This window comes from Piliocolobus tephrosceles, chromosome 13, assembly GCF_002776525.5.
Source record: "Piliocolobus tephrosceles isolate RC106 chromosome 13, ASM277652v3, whole genome shotgun sequence".
Classification (NCBI taxonomy): domain Eukaryota; kingdom Metazoa; phylum Chordata; class Mammalia; order Primates; family Cercopithecidae; genus Piliocolobus; species Piliocolobus tephrosceles.
The window spans coordinates 20,766,542-20,787,064 of record NC_045446.1 but is presented as its reverse complement, the minus strand read 5'-3'; the positions used below and the strand labels follow the sequence as shown (position 1 = coordinate 20,787,064).

Sequence of the window (20,523 nt, the reverse complement as noted above, 5' to 3'; positions counted from 1 at the left end):
GGAAGTCATCGCATCAAGTCTTGGTTAAAAGGACATTTTCATCACACCGAGTATGTCAAAATGTAGAGCACAGCATCAGTCAGATGTAAAGAATTCTTGTACACATGACTTTTATTTCCTTCGTAGGCCAGAATGGGCTTTTCTGCATTTTGGGTTATGATGATGACACTGATAGCTAGCGCTTACTGCATGCCAATCTCCAGTGATTTACACATATTCTATCAATGGAGGCTCACCATAGCCCTAGGTGGCAGTTACTGTCATCCTCCCCATTTTACAAATGAGTAAGTCAGGGTACAGAGAGGTGAGGTAACTTACCCACAGTCAAGCAGCTGCAAGTGACAGAGCTATATATGGATTCCCACAGTCTGGCTGAGCAGAGGTTTCCATTTTTTTTGACCTCTGTCAGGTTCTGTTGCGTCTTAATTACACAGGCAAAAAATTTAGCGCAACAAATGCTGTTTTCTAGGAAGAGAATGGAGACTACACATATGTGGAAAGAGTGAAGATACCCTTGGATCACGGGACCTTGTTAATCATGGAAGGAGCGACACAAGCTGACTGGCAGGTGAGGATGTGCAAGTAATATGAATCTACTCTCACGTGGAGGCAGTTTCCCAACTCTGAGGACTGTTTCTAAGTAGACACGGTGAAAAGCAAGATGCTTTTATAATGAGCCAGAGGGAATGAGCCGACATTCTTTCCAAGGAGTTTTGATACTACTGACAATCCAGATGGACACTAGGTGTCCAGTAGAACTTTCCGTGATGATGAAAGTGTTGAGTATCTGTGCTGCCTAATGTAGTAGCCACTAGCCACGTATGACTGACTTCTTAAAATGTGGCTTGCATGCTGTGAAGAACTGAGTTTTTAATTTAGTTTTAATTAATTTAAATTTAAATAGCTTCAGGGTAGCTAGTGACTATCTTATTGGAGTACACAGTTCCGCAGCTAGGCCATGCCATTTTTAGGCCAGATCATTTCTAAGGTGCGCACGTTAATGTCAAAACACTTACCGTGAGAATGGAATCTCATGCCTCTCTTTGGTCTCATCCATTTATATGTTTATGAGATTTGGGAAATGGCAGATGTCTGAGAGGAACAGCAACAATTAGAAAAGATGAAAATATCTCACTTCAGAGGTGCTGGCATAGCACAGTGGGGCTGGGGATGGAAATTTGTTTCAAAGAAGGAAGCTTTCTCCACAAGACTTCAAAGAGCTTACTGCTCATTTAAGGGGGTTAGATGGAAATACTTCTGTATTCTCATGAATAAGTTTTAAGTCGCTTTGAACTAAAAGTGTGTGTGTGTGTGTGTGTATTTATATCAGAGTTATGTGTATTTCCATTTAGCATCGAGTGCCCAAAGAATACCACTCTAGAGAACCGAGAGTGAACCTGACCTTTCGGACAGTCTATCCAGACCCTCGAAGGGCGCCCTGGTGACATCAGAGCTTTGAGAGAGAAGCTTCACTGAAACGGAGCAAACTTTCCACTGAGAAGCGACTTCAAGAGGCTGGTGCTGCTAGATCTCGTGATGTGGCTGTTGGGAAGATGGTGGGGTTTGTTTCCCAGCTTGGAGTCCTATTAAATGAGAGCCAGCAACTCATGTTGGTAATAGGTCTACTGTGGGAACAGTTATCCCTAATCACAGCTGAAAATCGCTATCATCTTTAGGCAAATTAAAATCTATGTGGCAGTGCTCATGGATGATTTTGTTCATAAGCAGTTTTCCTCCTGCCCTCCCCCTCCCCCCGCCCCACCTTCATTTGAAGAAATATGAATGGACTTGTGCTTCTGGGGAAAATCTCCACGTGTTTGTTCCTTGTGACTTCAGTGAAGCGGAGATATAAATATGCGTCAGGGACTCTGGAGCCTTCCGTAGGCAGACAGCTGCTGAAACCCAAACAGAGGTGGTTTCATCTTGGCTTGCACACTGTTGTAATGGAAAGCTACATATCCAGGGACCACTGTGACTGAGTCTTCCTGCGACACACTCAGACAGTTACAGGCCTCCAAAGATAGAGTGGTGGCAGTATGCTCTCGTCTAGCCACTTTCAAGCAGTCACCTGTAATACAAGAGAAAACTGTCCCCTTAAAGGGAGGAATCACTGAATGATGTCACAGGAAATAGCAGGCTGAAATTGAGGCTGAAGAACAGCAGAAGCCCTACTCATGACAGCTGTTCCACATAGATTATTTTCCCCTGGGGAATCACTTGAGTCATCTAGACCCAAGTCAGATGGAAGTGGGAGCAGCCCTGCAGGGAATACACTCAATTGCCTGATAGTTCTCTTCACCTTGTGTTTCAGTAGCCCTATGACTAACGCTGTCTTCTGACTCAATGTTTTCTTACATACAAGGTCCCAAGGTACAAGGGTTAGTCTGTGATGTCACTGAGGTTCCCAAAACAAAACAGAGTGACTGCCCATTATTGCATCATAAAACCACGTGTCATCTTGACCTCTTGACTCAGGAGCTGTGTACCAGATTAATTCCAAACCAAGATACAGAAAACCTGAGAGAAAGGAAATGAATTTAAATGGACGAAAATAGGGCGGGAGAGTTAACAGTTTCTCTGTCTGCCAGTGGGGGCAAGGTACAGTGCCTTCTTGCTGTTTATCCTGTTTCCATTCCAGACTGTAAGATTGATGCTCCCCATGATCACAGGAAAATGCCAAAGGCTGGGCACGCTCTGACTCGGCACTCAGATGAAGCACCATGCCTGGCCAGGCTGTTCTCTGACAAGCTCTCTGGCTCCTGGCATTGTAGTCCCCCTGCCCTTTTAAAAAACAAACAAAAAAGCCCAAACAAACAAAATGAGCCTAGCTTGTTTCTCTAAGAAATATGGAATGCTTTATAAAATGTGAGCGCCATACCAAGCTTTCATGTGAGGGAAGTTCAAATCACCGTAAGAGTAAAATAAAGCCTCTTTTTAATTCTTTGCTGTTCTCCTATTAATGCAAACAATACCTGGCCAGGTAATACAGCCAGGTTGGTGATAAGTTGGATGCATGGCACTAGGACATTTATCTTCCCTTCCTTACTGATGAAAGAACTGGCAGATGGTTCCAAGTCTTCCAGCGTCCCTCTTTCTTAATGGAGGGTCATGATCTCCCCTTGTGGCAGCTGTGCATTTGATCTCTTCACTTGTCACACCCATGTCTTTCAGGGAAACATTTCTATTATACAGCAGATGGGGTTGGCCACCACCTGGGTTTCTTGGTCTGAGAGCAGCAAACCTTTGGTTTTGTTTTTCTTGCTGTCACTCCAGATACCACATGCCAGAACTGCCCTTTTCTTTACCCTTAAGATAATGTCCCTTCTGAAATGTCACGCAGGTACTTGCCATAGAGTAAAACTACAGGGTGTAGGCATAGACAGGAATTCCAGACCATGGCAAAGGGCAGTATGCTCAGTGACTGCAGTAGCCTGTTGCTGTGTTTTGCTGGTGCTAGATCTGAACTAGGAATTAGAGGTGAAGCTGTTTTTGCTTACATTACATGTAAAGCTGAGGAAGCAAATATAACAGCAGTGGCATGAATTAAGTTTCGGTTTTGTTTTGTTTTTTGCTGCCCTTTTTCTGAGCTTCAGCAGGCACTGTCCTAGGAGCTTTTATACATAATCCCTAATCTTTCCCACAGCGGTGCAAGAGAGAGATTCCATTCCCATTGTAGAGTCTAGGAAACTGAGTCCCCAAGACGTTAGATAAGTTAACAGGGCTTGTAGTGGCAGAACCGGATTTCAGACTGCAGGCTAGTCTCTCGGCCTGTTTGGTTTTCCTTTGCCATGCTGAATGCAGGCAGAATGGTCTGCTGAGCACTCCTGGGAGCCTGAGCATCAGGTCTGGCTCCTGCCGAGCTAGTCACAGCTGACCACAAGCCACCTGTTTGTTCCCTGGCTTTCCTGTGCATCAAGGCAGGCATCTGCATCTCATCTTCCCTTAATCAGCATTAGCATCTTCTAGCCAGAAACTGCCGGTGACTGGACTGGCAGTTGCCCATTTCATTGGGGAAGCTCCTTTTGGGAGGCAGAATCCAACTTCTGGTTAGACAAATTCTCAGCCAACTTTCCTTGACTTTCTGGCAAGTGTTTTCTGACCATATCCACCTTCAGAGATACAAAACTTTTAGAGACAGTTGAGTTTTCCCCTGTGATCCTTTCTCACCTCATTCTTATCTGTGAGTATACCTGGGGACCCTGAATGACACCAAACTCATATCAGGCTTTTTCACAATACTTACCAACACCATTACTCCAGTCAGCAGCCCAAAGAAACATCAGGCTCCACACTAAAAACGTCTTCTTTATGACAGGCAACTTGCCTCCAAACATGGGTTGGAACACTCACACTTAGCACCAGATTGCATCCCCAGTGTTGAAATCAGGATCCACATTGATCCATTGTTAACCCACTAGCTCGGGTGGCATTGACAATTCCTGATAAGTTTGAGTCACAGCTAATAAACCTGCCCTTTCCTTGTGGCACCCACTCTCTGCCTCTGTGACTGATGTGATCCAGCCCTAGTACATGGCAGGTCTGTCTGGACACAGTAACTATAGAGCCGTCTCCTGAATTGTGTCATTGCAACGCTGGAAGAGTTAAGTAGGCCCTGCAGTGCGCTGAATGCTCCAGTTGGAGGGTTTCAGAGAAAGTCCTGACAAATGACAGGTTCCTGCCCTGCTGGGAATATTTCTTCTTTGAGTTCTGGCAGCTATTACTTGGCTGCAGAATATCTAAGACCCACTTTGCCTTTTCTGGTCATAAACACTTGTAGTGTTGAATCTTAAGTCTTGATTATTTTTTTAATGGTGGCTTTGATAAAGCTGAATGTTTCCATAGTGATGCATTCTGTTTATTTAAAACTTTACTTATACATGATTCCACCCACACGCTGTCCTCAGAGGGACCTGGTCTACAACTGCCCTCTTTCCCCACCCCATTTTCTGTTTGGAAGGAACACGCATGTGAGACCCTTGTGAGATTGGTGCTGCTGGAATCCATTCTTAGATGTGATTCCTGCGCCTGGTGTCAATAGGGAAATGACTTCAGTGTTTATTTACTAGAGTGACTAATGGTGCCTTTTCCAGCTGGTCTAGAGCTGATGTGCCTCCATTTATAAAAGCCTTCCCAAGCCTGTGAATAGAGCCCCATGTTGGGCTGAGCTGTCGGTTAGCGTTTAAGCTGGAGGGGGAAGAGGAGGCAGTGTCAGAGCACAGTGGAGGAAAACAGGATAAATTAGGCTGTAGCTTTGTAGCCAGCATTACCAAGAAGACTGTTTTCTCAAATGAGCTTGCTTGGAGCTGGCAGAGGCCTGTGTGTACGACGCTGTTAGGATGATTTCTGTGCCATCACTCCCCCTCATAGGAGCAGTGATGTCACGCTCTCTCAGCACAGGGACAGTCCCTGTTCTCATGTGGCCTCCAGGAATGTGGACACGCCTTCACTGCTGTCACTGCTGTGGCTGAGCCCACTGACTTTTAGCTCTGGATGCAAATTCTGGTATCTGAAAGGGAAGGAAAGGGGAAAGTGGGTAGGGAGCTTACAGAGTACTCCTTTGGGACCACAACATCCATAATCTGATTTATTCCCAAAAGAATTCCTATGGCTGTTTTTGTTTTTTCTAAACACCTGAGGAAACTGAGGTACCCAGAGGATTTATCAGATCTGGGATCCAGTGTCCCCGGTGGGCTGGGAGAGACAGCCCTGGGTGGCTAGCCAAGCCATGCCTGCTGCTGTGGCCTATGGGATCTCCCGTCCCCCCAGCCCTGACCCTGGGGCTGGCAGCCTGGGCAGTAGGAGCGCTGCAGCCAGAGCCCCCCATGCCCGTCTTTTTCTGGGAGCCCCGGTGGGAGCTCACCACGGGCTGGGTAGCGGGAGGAGGAGGCTTTGGGCCCCACGGGCACCCGAGGGCCTTGTGACTGTGTTGCGAGGGGCTGCTCCCCGCAGGAAGGACAGAGGCAGGCGAGCTGGGACAAGGGCCTCGAGGACAGAGGCCAGGAACCCAGCGCTAGTCCCACAGCCTCCAGGCTATGTGTGGCCAAACCCGTTCCTGCGGCACGAGTGGCGGAGCCAGAAGGGCCGCCTTGCAGGAAGGCGCCCAGGTCCCCCGCGCCCTGGGAGGCCAGCTGAGTCCTCGCTGCCTGAGTCTGAGCCGCCTGCTTGGGGGCTCGGTCAGGACACTAGCCTCGCCGCCAGTCCGCGTTTGGAGGATGGCTGCGGGGCCACCTAGGGGTGAACCCACGAAGGTGGGATCGGCCCTGAGGGCTTCTGCAGGCCTGGAGAATGTAGGATAGCTGGAGGAAGGATGCCATGGGGCCTTTCAAACGGGCAGAACTTAGGAAAGTCAGAGAGAGGAGGGGAACCCCACGGAAGTGTCTCCTTCAGGTTGTTTCCTGGAATGTTTCCTCTGAAAACATGTCAAGGGACTAGCCACCCGTTTCTTCCCACCTTTCTCTCTCTTTCTCTCTGACTTTCAGCTTCCATTCACCTGGAGTGAGAGGGAAGGGAGGACAGACAGCTGGCCCGGAGGTAAAAATCAAGAGGGGAGGCATGAATGTGTGGCTTCTCGCTCCCCTAGCCTGCCCAGCAGTGCCCTCCTCCAGGCTCCTGTGCTGGGAGGAGGGGCGCAGAGAGGAGAGCTGGTGAACTCCCATGCACATACTGCCCTTTGACTCCCCGAAGCCCTGTGGGGTGTCCACAGGGGACTACTCTCAAGTAGTCAAATGCTTAGGCCAGTGTTCTTTCTGCCACTCTGAGAGGACTGGTGACAAGAGGGAACACGGGGAACAAGCAGCCCCAGAAGGTCACAGTGCCTATCGGGACCGCCCTCCAAGGAGTGGTATTGATCGTCTCCATGCCGCACCAGCCAAGTGGCTGGATATGTGGCAAGGATCCCTGCTGCAGCTTGAGGTAGCGTCGTCCTCCTGAGTCTACTGCCAGCTGAGCTCTGCACCAACCGATGAGGGGAATTAGCTGGACAGTTTCAGACAAGACTGGCCCTGTTCGCCTTTGCAAGGGGGTACATGCCCCCTCTTACAGTCACAGTAGTGCCTGCAAGGGTAGAACTGGGGAGCAGCTCTGATACCCCACCCCTACTCTCGCCTCCACATTTGTCGGAATGCCTGCCCGAGCCCTGTGGGGAGAGGTGGAAAGAGCCTAGGCTTCAGTCAGGTGAACCCAGGGTTGAATCCCAGCTTCGCCCTTTCTAGCTGAGTCACCTCAGACCAGTCAGCCTCCAAGCCTCAGTTTCCTCCGCCGTGAAATGGACTCAGAAGCAGCCCCCTCTTGGGGGTCCTGTGAGGCTTGAGACCATGCATATAGTGCCTGACAGTCACCCGCTTGGTAATATGATTTTTTAAGTGCACTATTTCACATGCCCTGCTAACCCCAACCTTAACCCTTATGCTGAATGGGCGGTCCTTCTGTGGCTGACGGATGGCCCTGTGACCCTGCCTTTCCCCTTGGCAGCCTCCCCTGATGCCCTCGCATCTGTTGCAGTCGGCAAGGGAGCGGGGGTGGGAATGGGCAGAGGCTTTCTAGGGAATGGCCAAAATGAAAATTGTGTGTAAGTGGAGCTGATCGTATTAAGATCCAGCTGCACTTAAGCCCCCTTCGGAAGTTCTTTAGGCCAAACTGAAGAGAGCTCCCAGATGCCAAAGTGGCCTCACAGTGATGCTCTGCTCACTCTCGGCTGCCCCACCACATGCTCCCCAGGTAATTGGTTTCCTAATGCACTATTCTGGACAGTTTCCAGGATTCCAGCGCCTTGTCCCCCTGGGGTTAGTTCTTGACGTTTCCTAACCTGGCAAAGGTCACCGACCAGGCTCAGACGCACTGCCACAGGACTGTATTGTTTTCTTGTTCTTGCAGGCCACTTCCAAACTCTGTACAGAACGCCTTGGCCTGCAAGAGTAAACAAGATTACCAGGCTGGAATTCCGTTCAAGACCAGGGCTTTTATATCCAGAGATTGTGGGCCAGATGCGGTGAGGAATCCATGAAAGGAAGACACAGTCCCTTCCATTACAGATAGAAATAAACCCATGTGGCTTCTGTTTTCCTTGGCAAAATTAGTTTTTTCTCCTTACTACAAAAGAGGTTTGTGTTCTTTGCAAGAAATTAAAAAGAAAGATAAAAAGAGAAAGTGTTTGTAACTTCACAAGCTAGACATGGTAACTCTTTACATTTGTGTGTGTGTGTGTGTGTGTGTGTGTGTGTGTGTAAGACAGGGTCTCACTCTGTTGCCCAGGTTGGAGGGCAGTGGTACAATCATGGCTCACTGCAGCCTCGACCTCCCCAGGCTCAGGTGATCCTGCAACCTCAGCCCCCTCAGTAGCTGGGACTACAGGTGCACCCCACCACACCTGGCTAATTTCTGTATTTGTTGTAGACAGTCTTGCCATGTTGCCCAGGCTGGTATGGAGCTCCTGGGCTCAAGTGATTCACCCCATCAGCCTCCCAAAGTGCTGGGATTACAGGTGTGAACCACTGAGCCCAGCCAACTTTTCACAACTTGCAGTATATATATTTTTTCTACACATTTATGTGCTTTTTAAAAGAAAAAAGTACCATCTTACTAAACTAATAGTTTTGGGGCCTTTTTCTACTTAGGTGCAATGGTGCCTGCCATTAATTCTTGTTCTATGACATCATCTTGAGTGGCTGCATAGTGTTGTATACAGTTGTATTGTTATTTAACCAGTTCCTTTGTGTTGGATATTTAGACGGTGGTTGGTGTTGATGTTGTTTTTGCCATTAGTAACCCTTTTGTTGGTTTTGGAAATCATGAGAATGGAGGGAGGGAGGTAGGGAGCCCCTTCAGGCTTTGACCTCATTCAGACATCAATTCAAATAATAAAAAGAGCAGGTAACACTTTTGAAGAGCTGGAATATGTTCCGGGCACTGCATTCAGCACTCTACGTATATCGGTACCTGATTTATGAATCCTCACAGCAGCCCATGGACTAGGCACTATTTTTATCTCCATTTTACAGTTAATCGGAGGCACAGCGCTTCCACTGGTGTGGCTGGGTGCAGTCCTGTAGTTAAACCTTTGAGTACATCTCTGATTGTTTCTTAGAATAAATTCCTAAAAGTGGGGTCGCTGGCCCAGATCCGGAAGGCTATGCATATTTTAAGACTTTGAATACATAATGGAAATGACTTTCCAGAAAGAGTACACCAATATATCCACCTGCCAGTGGTGTTTGAGCAGATCTGAGAAACTCCTGCCCTGCTTGGGCATCGACTGTGTGCTGGGCCCTATGCTTAGTCTTCTATACCATTTCCCTCCTCAGAGAAGAAGCTGTGCTGTGCCTGGCACAGAGTAAGCAAGAACTCAGGACATCTCAGCCAGTATGGGTGGTGGTGGTCTATTGTGTGTCATTTGTTGAGAAAACAAGACACACACTTGAAAAACATCAATAATAAGGTGAAAGTGGAACGAGGGGTCCTGATGGTGAGTCTTAGAGCTGGCAGAATGTGAAGTGGTGGCCAGGGAAGTCTGCCTGTTGGGGAGGCACTTGGAGAATGTGGAGGAGCATCCTGTGAAGTGACAGCTGAAAGACTGATGAGCAGGGAGGGACCCCTTGGTCGCTTGTGTTGAGCTGGAGGGGAGATGGTTGGGGAGGAAGATGGCCCACATCAGGCGTAGGAGCTGACTTGGCAGAGGTGAGAAGACCTGGGAGAGAGACTGTAGGAGTCCAAGTTAGAGGCTGCACATGTGGCCTGGGAGGCACCCCTAGGAATGGTGAAAACAAAAGATGTTGGATTTTCTAGTGCCAGGAGCACCGCTTCTTCCCATGAGTGCCGAAACAACAGAAGAACAGACACAGGACTCAGCTACAAGGTCCGCATATCAAGGTTATTACCTATAAGGCCAGGAGACCTTGGCTTACCTCCATGACCACAGTCAGACTTCTTGATACGCCCTCACCCTATCGAGGCCTCGGGGCACCCTGTCCGAGGAAACAGTCTGTGCTGCAGGCCCGGTCTCTGCCAACTGCCAGGAGGATCGCTGCCTCCCTCGGTGAGCCTGCGAGCGGGGAGCAGAGGAGGTGGGCCTCCAGGTGTGTCTCCCAAAGGTGGATGCTGGCCCTTCCCAGGCATCCCTTCCCCATGGGGGACACAGGAGCTGGGCAGCAGCCACTCTCTGTAGGCAAGCAGCTCAGAGTGGGCAGGAAAGGGCCAGATTCCCCGTGCCCCAGGTCAGCTCCTTCTCCCAAGCTACTTATGAGTCATTCCTCCGCTCTCGGGAAAGAGAGTTAGGGAGGCTGGGAGAAGGGTGGAAGCTGCCTTTCCAATATTCTTCCCTCTTGGGAGTGCAGCGTTCCTCCCTTCATTGCAACACAAGGTAGGAGAGGCAGCCCCTGCCCTCATGCTGGCTGTCGCTCTTGCCAGCCCAATCCAAGATGCTTCAGAGGAAAGACTGCCAGCAACCAGCCAGACAGGGTGGTGCTGTGGTGGCAGTTTTGGTTCAGTAGACCTGGTTCTAGTCCCAGCTCCTCCACTGACTGCTACATGATCTTTGGCAAATTCTTAGCCTGAGTTTCTCCATCTTCTATAAAACAGAGTCGTTATAAGAATTGAGAGAGACAAAATGTATCTGACTCAGTACCGGCAGGTATTCCTATGGAATAGTGTGTGGATGCGAAGGAAAGAGCGTGCGTGGCCTTGATTTTTGTTGTTTTTTGCTTTTGTTTTGAGACAGCGTCTTCCTTTGTTGCCCAGGCTGGAGTCACTGGCACAGTTGTGGCTCACTGCAGCCTTAACCTCCTAAGCTCAAATGATCCTCCTACCTCAGCCTCCTAGGTAACTGGGACTATAGACACACGGCATAATGCTCAGCTAATTTTTAAAATTTATTTATTTATTTTACTTTATTTTGAGACGGAGTTTCACTCTTTTGCCCAGACTCCAGTGAGTTGGAATGATCTTGGCTCACTGTAACCTCTGCCCCTGGGTTTAAGGAGTTCTCCTGCCTCATCCTCCCAAGTAGCTGGGATTACAGGCACCTACCACCACGCCCAGCTAATTTTTGTATTTTTAGTAGAGATGGGGTTTTGCCATGTTGGCCAGGCTGGTCTGGAACTCCTGACCTCAGGTGATCCACCCACCTTGGCCTCCCAAAGCGCTAGGATTACAGGCATGAGCCACCAGGCCTGACTGCTAATTTTTAAATTTTTTGTAGAGATGAGGTCTTGCTACATTGTGCAGGCTGGTTTTGAACTCCTGGCCTCAAGTGATCCTCCTGCTTCAGGCAAAGTGCTGGGATTACAGGTGTGAGCCACCGTACCTGGCCTCTTATGTGGGCTTTGGGCAGGTCTTACAGTCATGGAGCAATTTCTGTGTAAATGTGTTGAGAGCAAGGACTTGGGGAAAGGGAGGAGGGCAGAAAGGGACCTCAATCTGGGCCATTCTCACTGTTGAAAGGAGAAGAGGAAACACAGAGAAAGCAACAGAGAAGGAGCAGCCCTGAGAGGAAGGCACTCCCGAGAGCGTCTGTCCCAGCAGCCAGAGGCAGGGCTGGATTCCCACCTGGCCCCCAGCCCCTGCGAAGCCCTGGATTCTTCCGCTCTAGCCTAGGGTAAGGGCTGGCAAGGTGATCAGTGTCCATAAAGACACCAGGCCTGTGTCCTGGCATAGAGCACTCTGGATCTTTGTCCTGCCTCTGGCTTCTGGGAAAAGCCTCTTCCTGCCCTTGGCCTCAGTTTTCCCATCTGTAAAATGTAGGGGTTGAGCCATGATATGGTTTGAATATTTGTCCCCTCCAGATCTCATGTTGAAATGTGATTCCCAGTGTTGGAGTGGGCCTGGTGGGAGGTGTTTGGATCATGGGGGTGGATCCTTCATGAATGGCTTGGTGCCCTCCCCGCAGAAAGGAGTGAGTTCTTGCTCTGTTATTTCATGCTAGAGCTGGTTAATTAAAACAGCCAGGTATCGCTCTTGCTCCCTCTCTCCCTGTGTGATACATGCCTGCCCCTGCTTCACTTTCTGCCGTGAATAAAAGCTTCCTGAGGCCTCACCAGAAGCCAAGCAGATGCTAGTGCTGTGCTTGTACGGCCTGCAGAATGGTGAGCCGAACAAACCTCTTTTCTGTATACATTACTCAGTCTCAGGTAGTCCTTTATAGCAATGCAAAATGGACTGATACAAACCAACTTAAAAATTGTTTTTAGCTCCTTTGACCACAACCCATGGTAAAAAAGAAAAAGTTTTTACACACACACACAGACACAGACACACACACAAAAACTAAAACGAAAGCTTCATGAAACAATACTGGATGGCATATGTTTACTCTGATGTTTTGTGTTCCGTTGTATATCATTAAAAAATGCTGACCATGGCCCCCTAAACTGATTGTACAGCCCATTAATGAGCTACACTCCGTGGTCTGAAAACACTGACCCAGCTCATCTAGAAGGTTCCTTCCTGCTCTGGCAGGCTGCAGTGTTGTTCCATTTCCTGTAGCCTCACGACCCCATCAGCCAAGTCTTTGTGGTTTTCTTCTTTGTACTCTTCTAACAGTGGTTTCCAATCTCAGACTCTGCACTGAGGGCATGGTCATGAGCCCAGTTGCTGGAGGTGCATCCCCTACGCCCCTGCCTGAGCAGCATGAGGCCTTCGAAGCCACCTGCTGGGGTGTTGTGAGTGGGGAGGGGCCTTCATGCCTTCTGCCATCATCACAGAGTGGGTTCGTGTGTCATCCACACTCCCCTCCGTGCCCCATCGCAAGACTCTACTGCATCAGTCTATTCCCTGGAAAAATGGTTGGGATTTGGAGTCCGGCTGCCGGTTAGAATTCTAGACCCTTCCCAGGCCCAGCTAGCTCCCTCTTCACCTTCTCCTTCTGCCCACTGAACCTCTCCCTGGGCAGGTCCAGGAGTCGCCACTTTGGGAAGTGCTGATGGGTGAAAAGAGCTTTGGCAGCAGATGGACCTGGGTTTGCATCCCAGCTCCACTTCTGCCTGGCTGTGTGGCCTTGGGGAAGTTCCCTGACATCTCTGAGTCTCTTTCTTTGAAAAAAGCTTGGAAATAGTCATACTGCTCTGGGAAGATAAATTTAAGGGTGGGACAATAGGCACAAAGTGCTTTTTGTTGGTGCCTGGCAAGAGTTAGATGCTCAGGAAAAATTCGTGCCTTTAAATCTCATCCCCTGCACGTCCCTTTAAGGGAATGGCTGGAGAAATGGCAGCTGTTGCCATCTTGAATAAAGAAGGGGAAGATGCCTTCCACAGGGGGACAACATCAGGGAGACGCTGTGTCAAACTGGGTGCACCGGGAGTAATCCCACCCAGCCCCAGACCTGTCCTAAAAGTGCAGAACCGGGCGCAGCAGCACTCTGGTGTTCACAGGGCAGCCTGAGGCTGTGTCTGAGGAGGAGCACAGGCAGGGCTTAGGGAGAAGGGGCTCTGGGCCCCCAAAAGTGGGCCCGTAAGGATGGTGGTGTGTCCTCCCGTGTGGCCTCGTTTTATCTCAGTATGTTTTCAGAAACGTCTGGTGAGATGCTCATGGACCGCACCCAGGGAGGAGGATGGAGCACAGATGAGACTTCCAAATCCCGGGGTCATGAGAAGACCTTTTTTTTTTTTTTTTTTGAGACAGGGTCTCATTCTGTCACCCAGGCTGGAGTGCAGTGGCACAGTCTTGGCTCGTGGCAACCTCTGCCTCCGAGTTCAAGCGACCCTCCTACCTAAGCCCCTTGAGCAGCTGGGACCACAGATGCGCACAAACATGCCTGGCCAATGTTTTGTATTTTTAGTAGAGACAGGGTTTTGCCATGTTGCCCAGGCAGGTCTCGAACTCCTGATCTCAAGCGATCTGCCTGCCTTGGCCTTGCAAAGTGCTGGGATTACAGGTGTGAGTCATGGCACCCAGCTGAGAAGAACTTTCTAGCAAACACCAGAACTAAAGTATCGGAGCAGGCAGTCCTGAGATGCTGTTTGCATGCCCTCACGCTGTTACCTCTCAGCAAGGCTTCGTGAAAGTCATCTTTGCAGGTGTCCTCAGCGCCCACAGCACTTTTTTTGGTGCCACCCACAGTGGTAAGTTGTTGAAAGGTGGATTTGAACCAAGCTGGGAGACAGACAAGGGATGTAAGCACCTCCATTACCAGGGACTGCCATGCCAGGGTAGCTGCTTCCCAGAACTTGGAAGTGGTTCCTTCCAGGGCTCCTGACTCAATAGCCACCCGCTTTGTCACCTCAGCTCCTGATAGCTTCAGAGCCTGAGGTTCTGAGAGCCAAAGGGACTTGCCCTGGGTCACACAGCTTTAATAGCAGAGGCTGGAGGCCCTTTGGAGGGTTGTGCTGTGTAGCTGGGACTTGGTACTACCTAGGAAAACCTCTAGCCCTCTTGCCTCTGCATTTCTGGCTGCAGCGGCCTCTTTGTTTTTCCGGTAGCCGGAAGACTCTGCTTCCAAGGGAGAGACTTGTACTTTAACCTTGGAGCATAAGTAAGTCGCTCAGGCTTGCTTTATGGAATCGTGGTACTGGCTCATGGTTCAGTAGGAGCAGCGAAACGTCTCAGAATGCGAGGCTGCAAGCCCAGTCTCTATGCTTACTAGCTGGCAGATGTCCCTGGACCTCTGTGTCCCTGTCCACATATGAGGGAGTAATGTCAGATGGACCTAGTCCAGAGAACCTGCCCTCCCAGGAGGCAGCCAGGCTCAAGGTAAAGTCCAGGATGGGGTATCCCATCCTGACTCCGCCCTGCCTTGCCACTGGCTGTGTGACCTTGGTCTTGTTCCCTCCCCTCTCTGGTCTTCTCTGTCTTCATCTCAAAAGACAGCAAAGATATTCCTGTTTTGCTGAAGTCACAGGGGGTGAAACTACTTTGCAAAGTTTAAGGGCCAAAGATTGTGAAGGATTTTATTCCCAGCCATGTAAAGATTCTCAGACCGGTGGTCCCAGAAGAGGAACACTCAGGCCTGCAAGAAAGCATGTGGGAGGGGCTGAGCCCCAGACCCTGGGTGGGTGAAGCTGTGCTGGAAAGCAGACCCTGGGCAGGGAAATGAGCTCTCGTTACATCAGCACCCCAGATCCACGGGCTGGGCTTGATTCTTGGGAGGTCTCCCTGGGCTCTGACTCCCTCAGAGTCCCCAAGAATCTCCAAGCCCCTGACTCCAGCCTAGTGTTCCCTGGAACTCATCCTGGGAGTCAGGGGTGCCAGGGTGCCTCTTCCAGTGGGACCAGCCCTGCCATGGCAGCTGCTGCAGCTGGTATCCCATTGCAGTGTTACAGTGAGGCTCAGATTACACAGTGAGCTCATCCCAGCATGAATGGGGCCACTGGGGCAGGGCATTGGAAACTGATGGACCGATGTGGGGGCTATCACGGAGGGTCTCCCTGGACCCTCTCCCTCCCTCTCTCCCTCCCTGTGTGTCTTGGACTCTCTCCCTCCCTGTCTCTCTCTCTCCCTCTCCTCTCTCTACACCCCTTCTTGGAGCTTGCCTGGGATTGTCATGGCAACCCTCCAGCAAAATTATCAAAACACTTTTATGCTCCCAATAGTACCAGACGAAGTGCTAATTCTGAGTAAGGCTGAAGCAGTTGGTTAAATGCTGAAGTCACAGACTTTGTGTGGAGGCCCCCCTGGGGGTGGAGTGGGCACCAGTGGGAGGTGAGGGCTGGGCACAGGGGCAGGACCACCCAGAAAAGACTCAGTCTCTCACCTGCTAGAGACATTGTGTGTGTTGCTATCCTGTCCACACCCCTTATGCCACATTGACGTTTGCATTCCACACACACACACGCACACACGCACACACACACGTACAAGCAGTGGCTGGGCTAAACACACCCAAGGTGTAGATCGACCCAAACAGTACCATCTGGAATAATCATCACCTCATTCACTGCTTGGAACTCTGAGACCCACTCTGGGGAGAGTTTTGGGTGAGGCAGGGATGGCCAGTTGCCCAGTGCTTCTAGCTGGCGCTGGGTCTGAGCTAGGGCAACAGAGCAGCCATGGGAAGGGGCCTGACCTTTCTGCCCACCCCCCAGGGAAAAGCAGAGGAGGACCTGTGAACAGAACTGCCCCAGCCTGGTTCTTCCAGCCTTGATGTGCGTCCCAGGACACGGTGCATCCCTGTTCCCCTGTGATCAGGCCCAGGTTACCATAGGCTCCCTTGGAAACAAAGCCCTGCTAATGGCTGAAGAACTGGTGATTGCTTTTTTTAAGATTCCAGTTCTGCCCAAAAGCCAAAGTGTGGGTAGGGACGATGGGGGAGGTGGTGCCCAAGCCCCTCCCTTCTCTGCTTCCATCTCCCCACGCCATCTGCTTCCCCAGGACAGCCCTCCATGGAAGCCAGTCTTCCCCTGCAGCCTCAGTGCAGGCTGCTCTGGCTGAAGGGGAGGCATCTACTCCTGCGAACGGGTGCCCTCATCCTCCAGAGGATGCTAGGACGTTAGAGCTAGAGGGACCCCCAGCGAATCAGTCTGGCCTCCTTGCTTCCCAGATAGGGGAACTGTGGCTCAGAGATCGGAAGCAATGGTTCAAGGCCACAGAGTGTGTACACGCGCGTGCGCACGCACACACGTACAAGCGGTGGCTGAGCCAAACACACCCAAAGTGTAGATCGACCCAAACAACTAACCTGCAACCAGGCTTCTGGCTTCCAGGCCAGTGCTGTTCTCATTGCACCAGAGAGACTACAGGATGGGGTGGCGCAAGCAGTGAGCACCGATTTCAGAGTCAGGCAGGCCCGGCCTTGAATGCTGGCTTCAGTGCTCAGCACTGAGTGTAACCCTGGTCAGTCCCCCCCCGCCACTGAGCTGAGTCCTCAGCTGTAAAATGTGGTGATGCTAGGCTTCCTCTGGAAGCACACAGTGAGGATGACGTCAATGAGGTGGTATGTGCAAGCGCAATCACAGTTGGCACAAGGCCAGACACAGAGTGAGTGTTCAACAGATGACTTTTATTTTTATTTTTCATTTTTTTAGAGATGTGGTCTCACTATATTACTATGTTGCTCAGGCTGGCCTGAAACTCCCGGGTCCAAGTGATCCTCTAGCCTCAGACTCCTGAGTAGCTGGGACTACAGACATGCACTACCATGCCCAGCAACAAATGACATTTTTGTGTCCTTCCTCTGTAGCCGCAGAGCTACAGACCTGCTGAGAAGAGGGACTGTCCTGCATCCCTTTTAAGGGCCGACCCCTGTCCCAGGGTGGCTGGGTGAGGCCATGTAGCCTGGAAAAGCCCACACTGACCCCTCCCACAGCTCTGAGCTCCTGCAAACTCAGCAAGTCCCAGGAAGGCCCAGAGGGCAAGAGGAAGCAGGACCCCCTAATCCTCCCAGGCCTGCCCACCCTTTGCATCTTGGCTCTCAGGCCTTTGGAGGAAGGAACAATCTTGAAAGAGGTGTTGATATCTGCTAAGGCCCCCGAGGGCCAGCCACCTTTGGGCATCAGCAGTAACAACACCCCAACCTGGTTCACTGCTGCTGTGTGGAGCTCTACCCTTGGAGACATGATGAGAGCACAGCGTCGCTCAGGCTGGCTTCCTCTTTTAAATTGTGAGTCAGGCAGGAAGGTATAAGCCACCAAAACCCCCAAATGCCCTCTGAAGCAGGAATTTCTTGGAACCTTTCCCTGATATCTTCTCAACCAAGGTGGGGGCTGGGTAGGTTTTAGGATGAGATCATAAAAGCAAAAGGAACTTTTATTTTATGCTTATGACATGCTGGGTACTGTGCTAGGCGCTCTCCTACATACTGGCACCCAGGGGCATTGCTTCTGCTTTCCAAGTGCGGAAGACCCACCAAGGTCACAGAATGAGTCCATGGCAGCGCTTAGGTTAGAATCTAGGTCTCTGTTCTCCTTACCTGACGGTGGCCTTTGGCTGGCTCCTTGGGCAGGGAAGGGCAGAGAAAGCATAAAAAGGCCACGGCGGGGAGGGGTGGTCCTGGCCCTAGGGACATCCTGAGGTGGAGGAGTCATGGCTGGGAAGGGTGCGTGGCAGGACCCGGGGATCTAGGCAGTATGGGAGCTCGGTCGTCCATGGGAGGTTCAATCTCCCCACCCTCCCCTCCTGCCCTCTTCTAAGAGGCCCCCAGTGAGCAGGGCCCAAGACCCAGGAGGGGATGATCTTATTGCTAATTTAGGACCTCTGCTATGAAGCACACACCCTTTTTCTTATTTTCACTGCCCTGGGGCAGGATGGGGAACCTCCCATCCAGGGGAGTGGAGGAAGTTGACTTAGGGTACCCTAGTCCCTGGCCTCAGAATTTGGGGTCCAGGGGAGCTGTGTGTGTGTTGGAGACGGTGTAGCACCTTGGCTGGCCTGTTGGGAGCCGTGGGAGCAGGGCACACGTGGTAGCAGTCCATGCCACAGGGACCTCTGCGTGCCAGCTCTGTGCTGGGTGCTGGAAAGGCAGTGGCCAACACTGACCACCTAGTGGGGAAGGCGGACAGTACAGTGTCAACAGACAAGTAGGAAGACTCTTTAGATAATGACAAATATGCCATGAAGGAAAGGGGGACAGAGAGACTGAGGGGCAGCCCTCAGTAGGGTGGCCAGGCAAGGCTTCTTCAAGGAAGTAACATCTGAGCTGAGAACTCTGCAGGGCAGACAGTCAAGTGGCTTGTCCAAGCTCACACAGTAAGTTCTGGGGAAGCCAGACTAGCACGCATCTCTAGACTCCCTTCGAGCGGTCTCCCTGCTCCTAGAAACATCCTTCTCTTGGATTCTGACATGTCTTCCTGTTTTCCTCCTACTCTGTTGAACACTGCTTCTCTGAGTCCTTGGCTGACTCATCCTCTTTCCAGTGCTGGACTGTCCCATCCCTCCTCTGGAATGTGGGCCTCCACCCAGCCCCCTCCAAAACTGCCACCTCCACCCCTCACCTCTCCCCTAGCTTCAGTGGCCTGCTGGACATCTCCACCTGGACGTCGAAGGGTCTCTTAGAACAATGCAAAGTCCATATAATAGAGACCCCAAGTTAGAGTAGTTTAAAAAGATTCAGTAGATTGTTCACTCCTGTAATCGTTACAGGGGAAGTGCTTCAGGTTGGCGGATAGCTCAGCTCCACGTGGTCATTTAGGGACTCACACTAATGACCGTGCTGCTATCTTTAACGTGACAGTTCCAGAATCTCTCTGGTTATTGCTCTTTCAGCCAGTGTGAGGGGAAAAACACAGAAGTCTAGGGCAGGAATTTCTTCTTAATCGAGCGAGGCAGAAGTTGAGCATACTTCTCACATTCCACAGATGAGAGTTTAGACACATGGCCTCCTAACTGCAAGGAGAGTTGGGTTGTGCCCTAGCTGGGTGGCTAGCTGTCTCTGTCACAGCCTGTCCTCGAGAACAGCAAGGACTTGCCTGCCCTGGCAGCAGAGGAGGTCCTCTGGGGGTGACCCCTTATTCTGTGTCTCTCTGACCTTGACTTTGCCCTTCAACATTGCTTGCTTGTCATTCTCCACAACCACTGGCAGGGTGTTGAGAGTCTACCCTCCTTAGCTGACTCAGGCTTGAGCAATCATGGGCTTTTGCAGTTCAGCCTTGCAATTTTGTTGGTGATAACAATTCCTTCAAAAACTTAGTGGGCTTTATCTTTAGTCAGTTCATTGAGCCATGACCACATCCAGAGCTCCTTTCTTGACAGAGTTATGAAGTCTACCTTCCATACCCTTCTCTTTCCCATTCATTTAAAATGAAAGTGGTTGGGTATAGTGTCTCACGCCTGTAATCCCAGCACTTTGGGAGGCTGAGGCAGGTGGATCACTTGAGGCCAGGAGTTTGAGACCAGCCTGACCAACAGGGCGAAACCCCGTCTCTACAAAAATGCAAAAATTAGCTGGGCGTGGTGGTGTACACCTGTAATCCCAGCTACTCGGGAGGTTGAGGTGGAAGAATTGCTTGAACCCGGGAGGCAGAGGTTGCAGTGAACCGAGATTACACCACTGCACTCCAGCCTGGAACTCCAGCCTGGAAAACAGAGCAAGACTAAATCTCAAAATAAATAAATAAATAATAAAATGAAGGTTATCCTAAGGACACCCTAAATAACAGACTTAGATAACAAGGTAGTACCCTTACTATAATACTTTGCCACAGGGGCGATTTCTTTATTTGGTTTAAAGTTTGGCCTAAGAGACAGGCTTTGAGAGAGGCTCTGAGCCACGATAGTCTGACTTACTGCTCTTTGGACAAAACCAGTTGGCTTTTTCAACCCCAAGGTCACCAGTTTTCTGAATTCTCTGTATTTCTGTCTATCTCTTCTTGCAAACTGGCCAATCTCTTTCTTGTAATATTTTGCTAAAAGCAGCATCAAGCAGCCAACACATGCAAATGGCTTCGGCTCTTTCCAACCATTTTTCTAGAATTATAGGCTCAATAGGCATGTAGGCTGTCTTCCACATGATCACAGGTGACATTTGCAATAAATGTTTTGTCCTAGCATAACAAGATTCACCGGCTTCTCATCATCTAATATCTGTTTCCATCTTGCTCAACACCTATTGGCTAAGCCAATGCCACATATTTGAGGGGTTTTTTTTTTTTTTTTTTTTTTTTTTTT

At 50.4% G+C, this 20,523-nt stretch overlaps 2 protein-coding genes across 7 annotated transcripts in view; both read left to right on the top strand.

Moving 5' to 3' along the window:
• Positions 1-8,077, top strand: part of ALKBH3 (alkB homolog 3, alpha-ketoglutaratedependent dioxygenase) — a 46,893-nt gene extending 38,816 nt beyond the window's left edge. For 5 of the 6 annotated variants that reach the window (XM_023215814.1, XM_023215811.1, XM_023215813.3 and 2 more), the window contains exons 9-10: positions 470-568; positions 1,353-1,709. In XM_023215814.1, the coding sequence (XP_023071582.1) occupies positions 470-568; positions 1,353-1,445 (192 nt within the window). In that variant the 3' untranslated portion in view covers positions 1,446-1,709. Of the gene's footprint in view, positions 1-469; positions 569-1,352; positions 1,710-7,872 lie in introns of those variants that run through there. The other variant, XM_023215815.3, reaches the window with a different exon arrangement.
• Positions 8,078-9,903: 1,826 nt separating this feature from the next.
• Positions 9,904-20,523, top strand: part of C13H11orf96 (chromosome 13 C11orf96 homolog) — a 14,686-nt gene continuing 4,066 nt past the window's right edge. The window contains exons 1-5 of the mRNA XM_031933821.1: positions 9,904-10,030; positions 12,532-12,650; positions 14,406-14,458; positions 16,008-16,167; positions 17,173-17,451. Coding sequence (XP_031789681.1) covers positions 9,904-10,030; positions 12,532-12,650; positions 14,406-14,458; positions 16,008-16,167; positions 17,173-17,451 — 738 coding nt within the window. The remainder of the gene's footprint in view (positions 10,031-12,531; positions 12,651-14,405; positions 14,459-16,007; positions 16,168-17,172; positions 17,452-20,523) is intronic.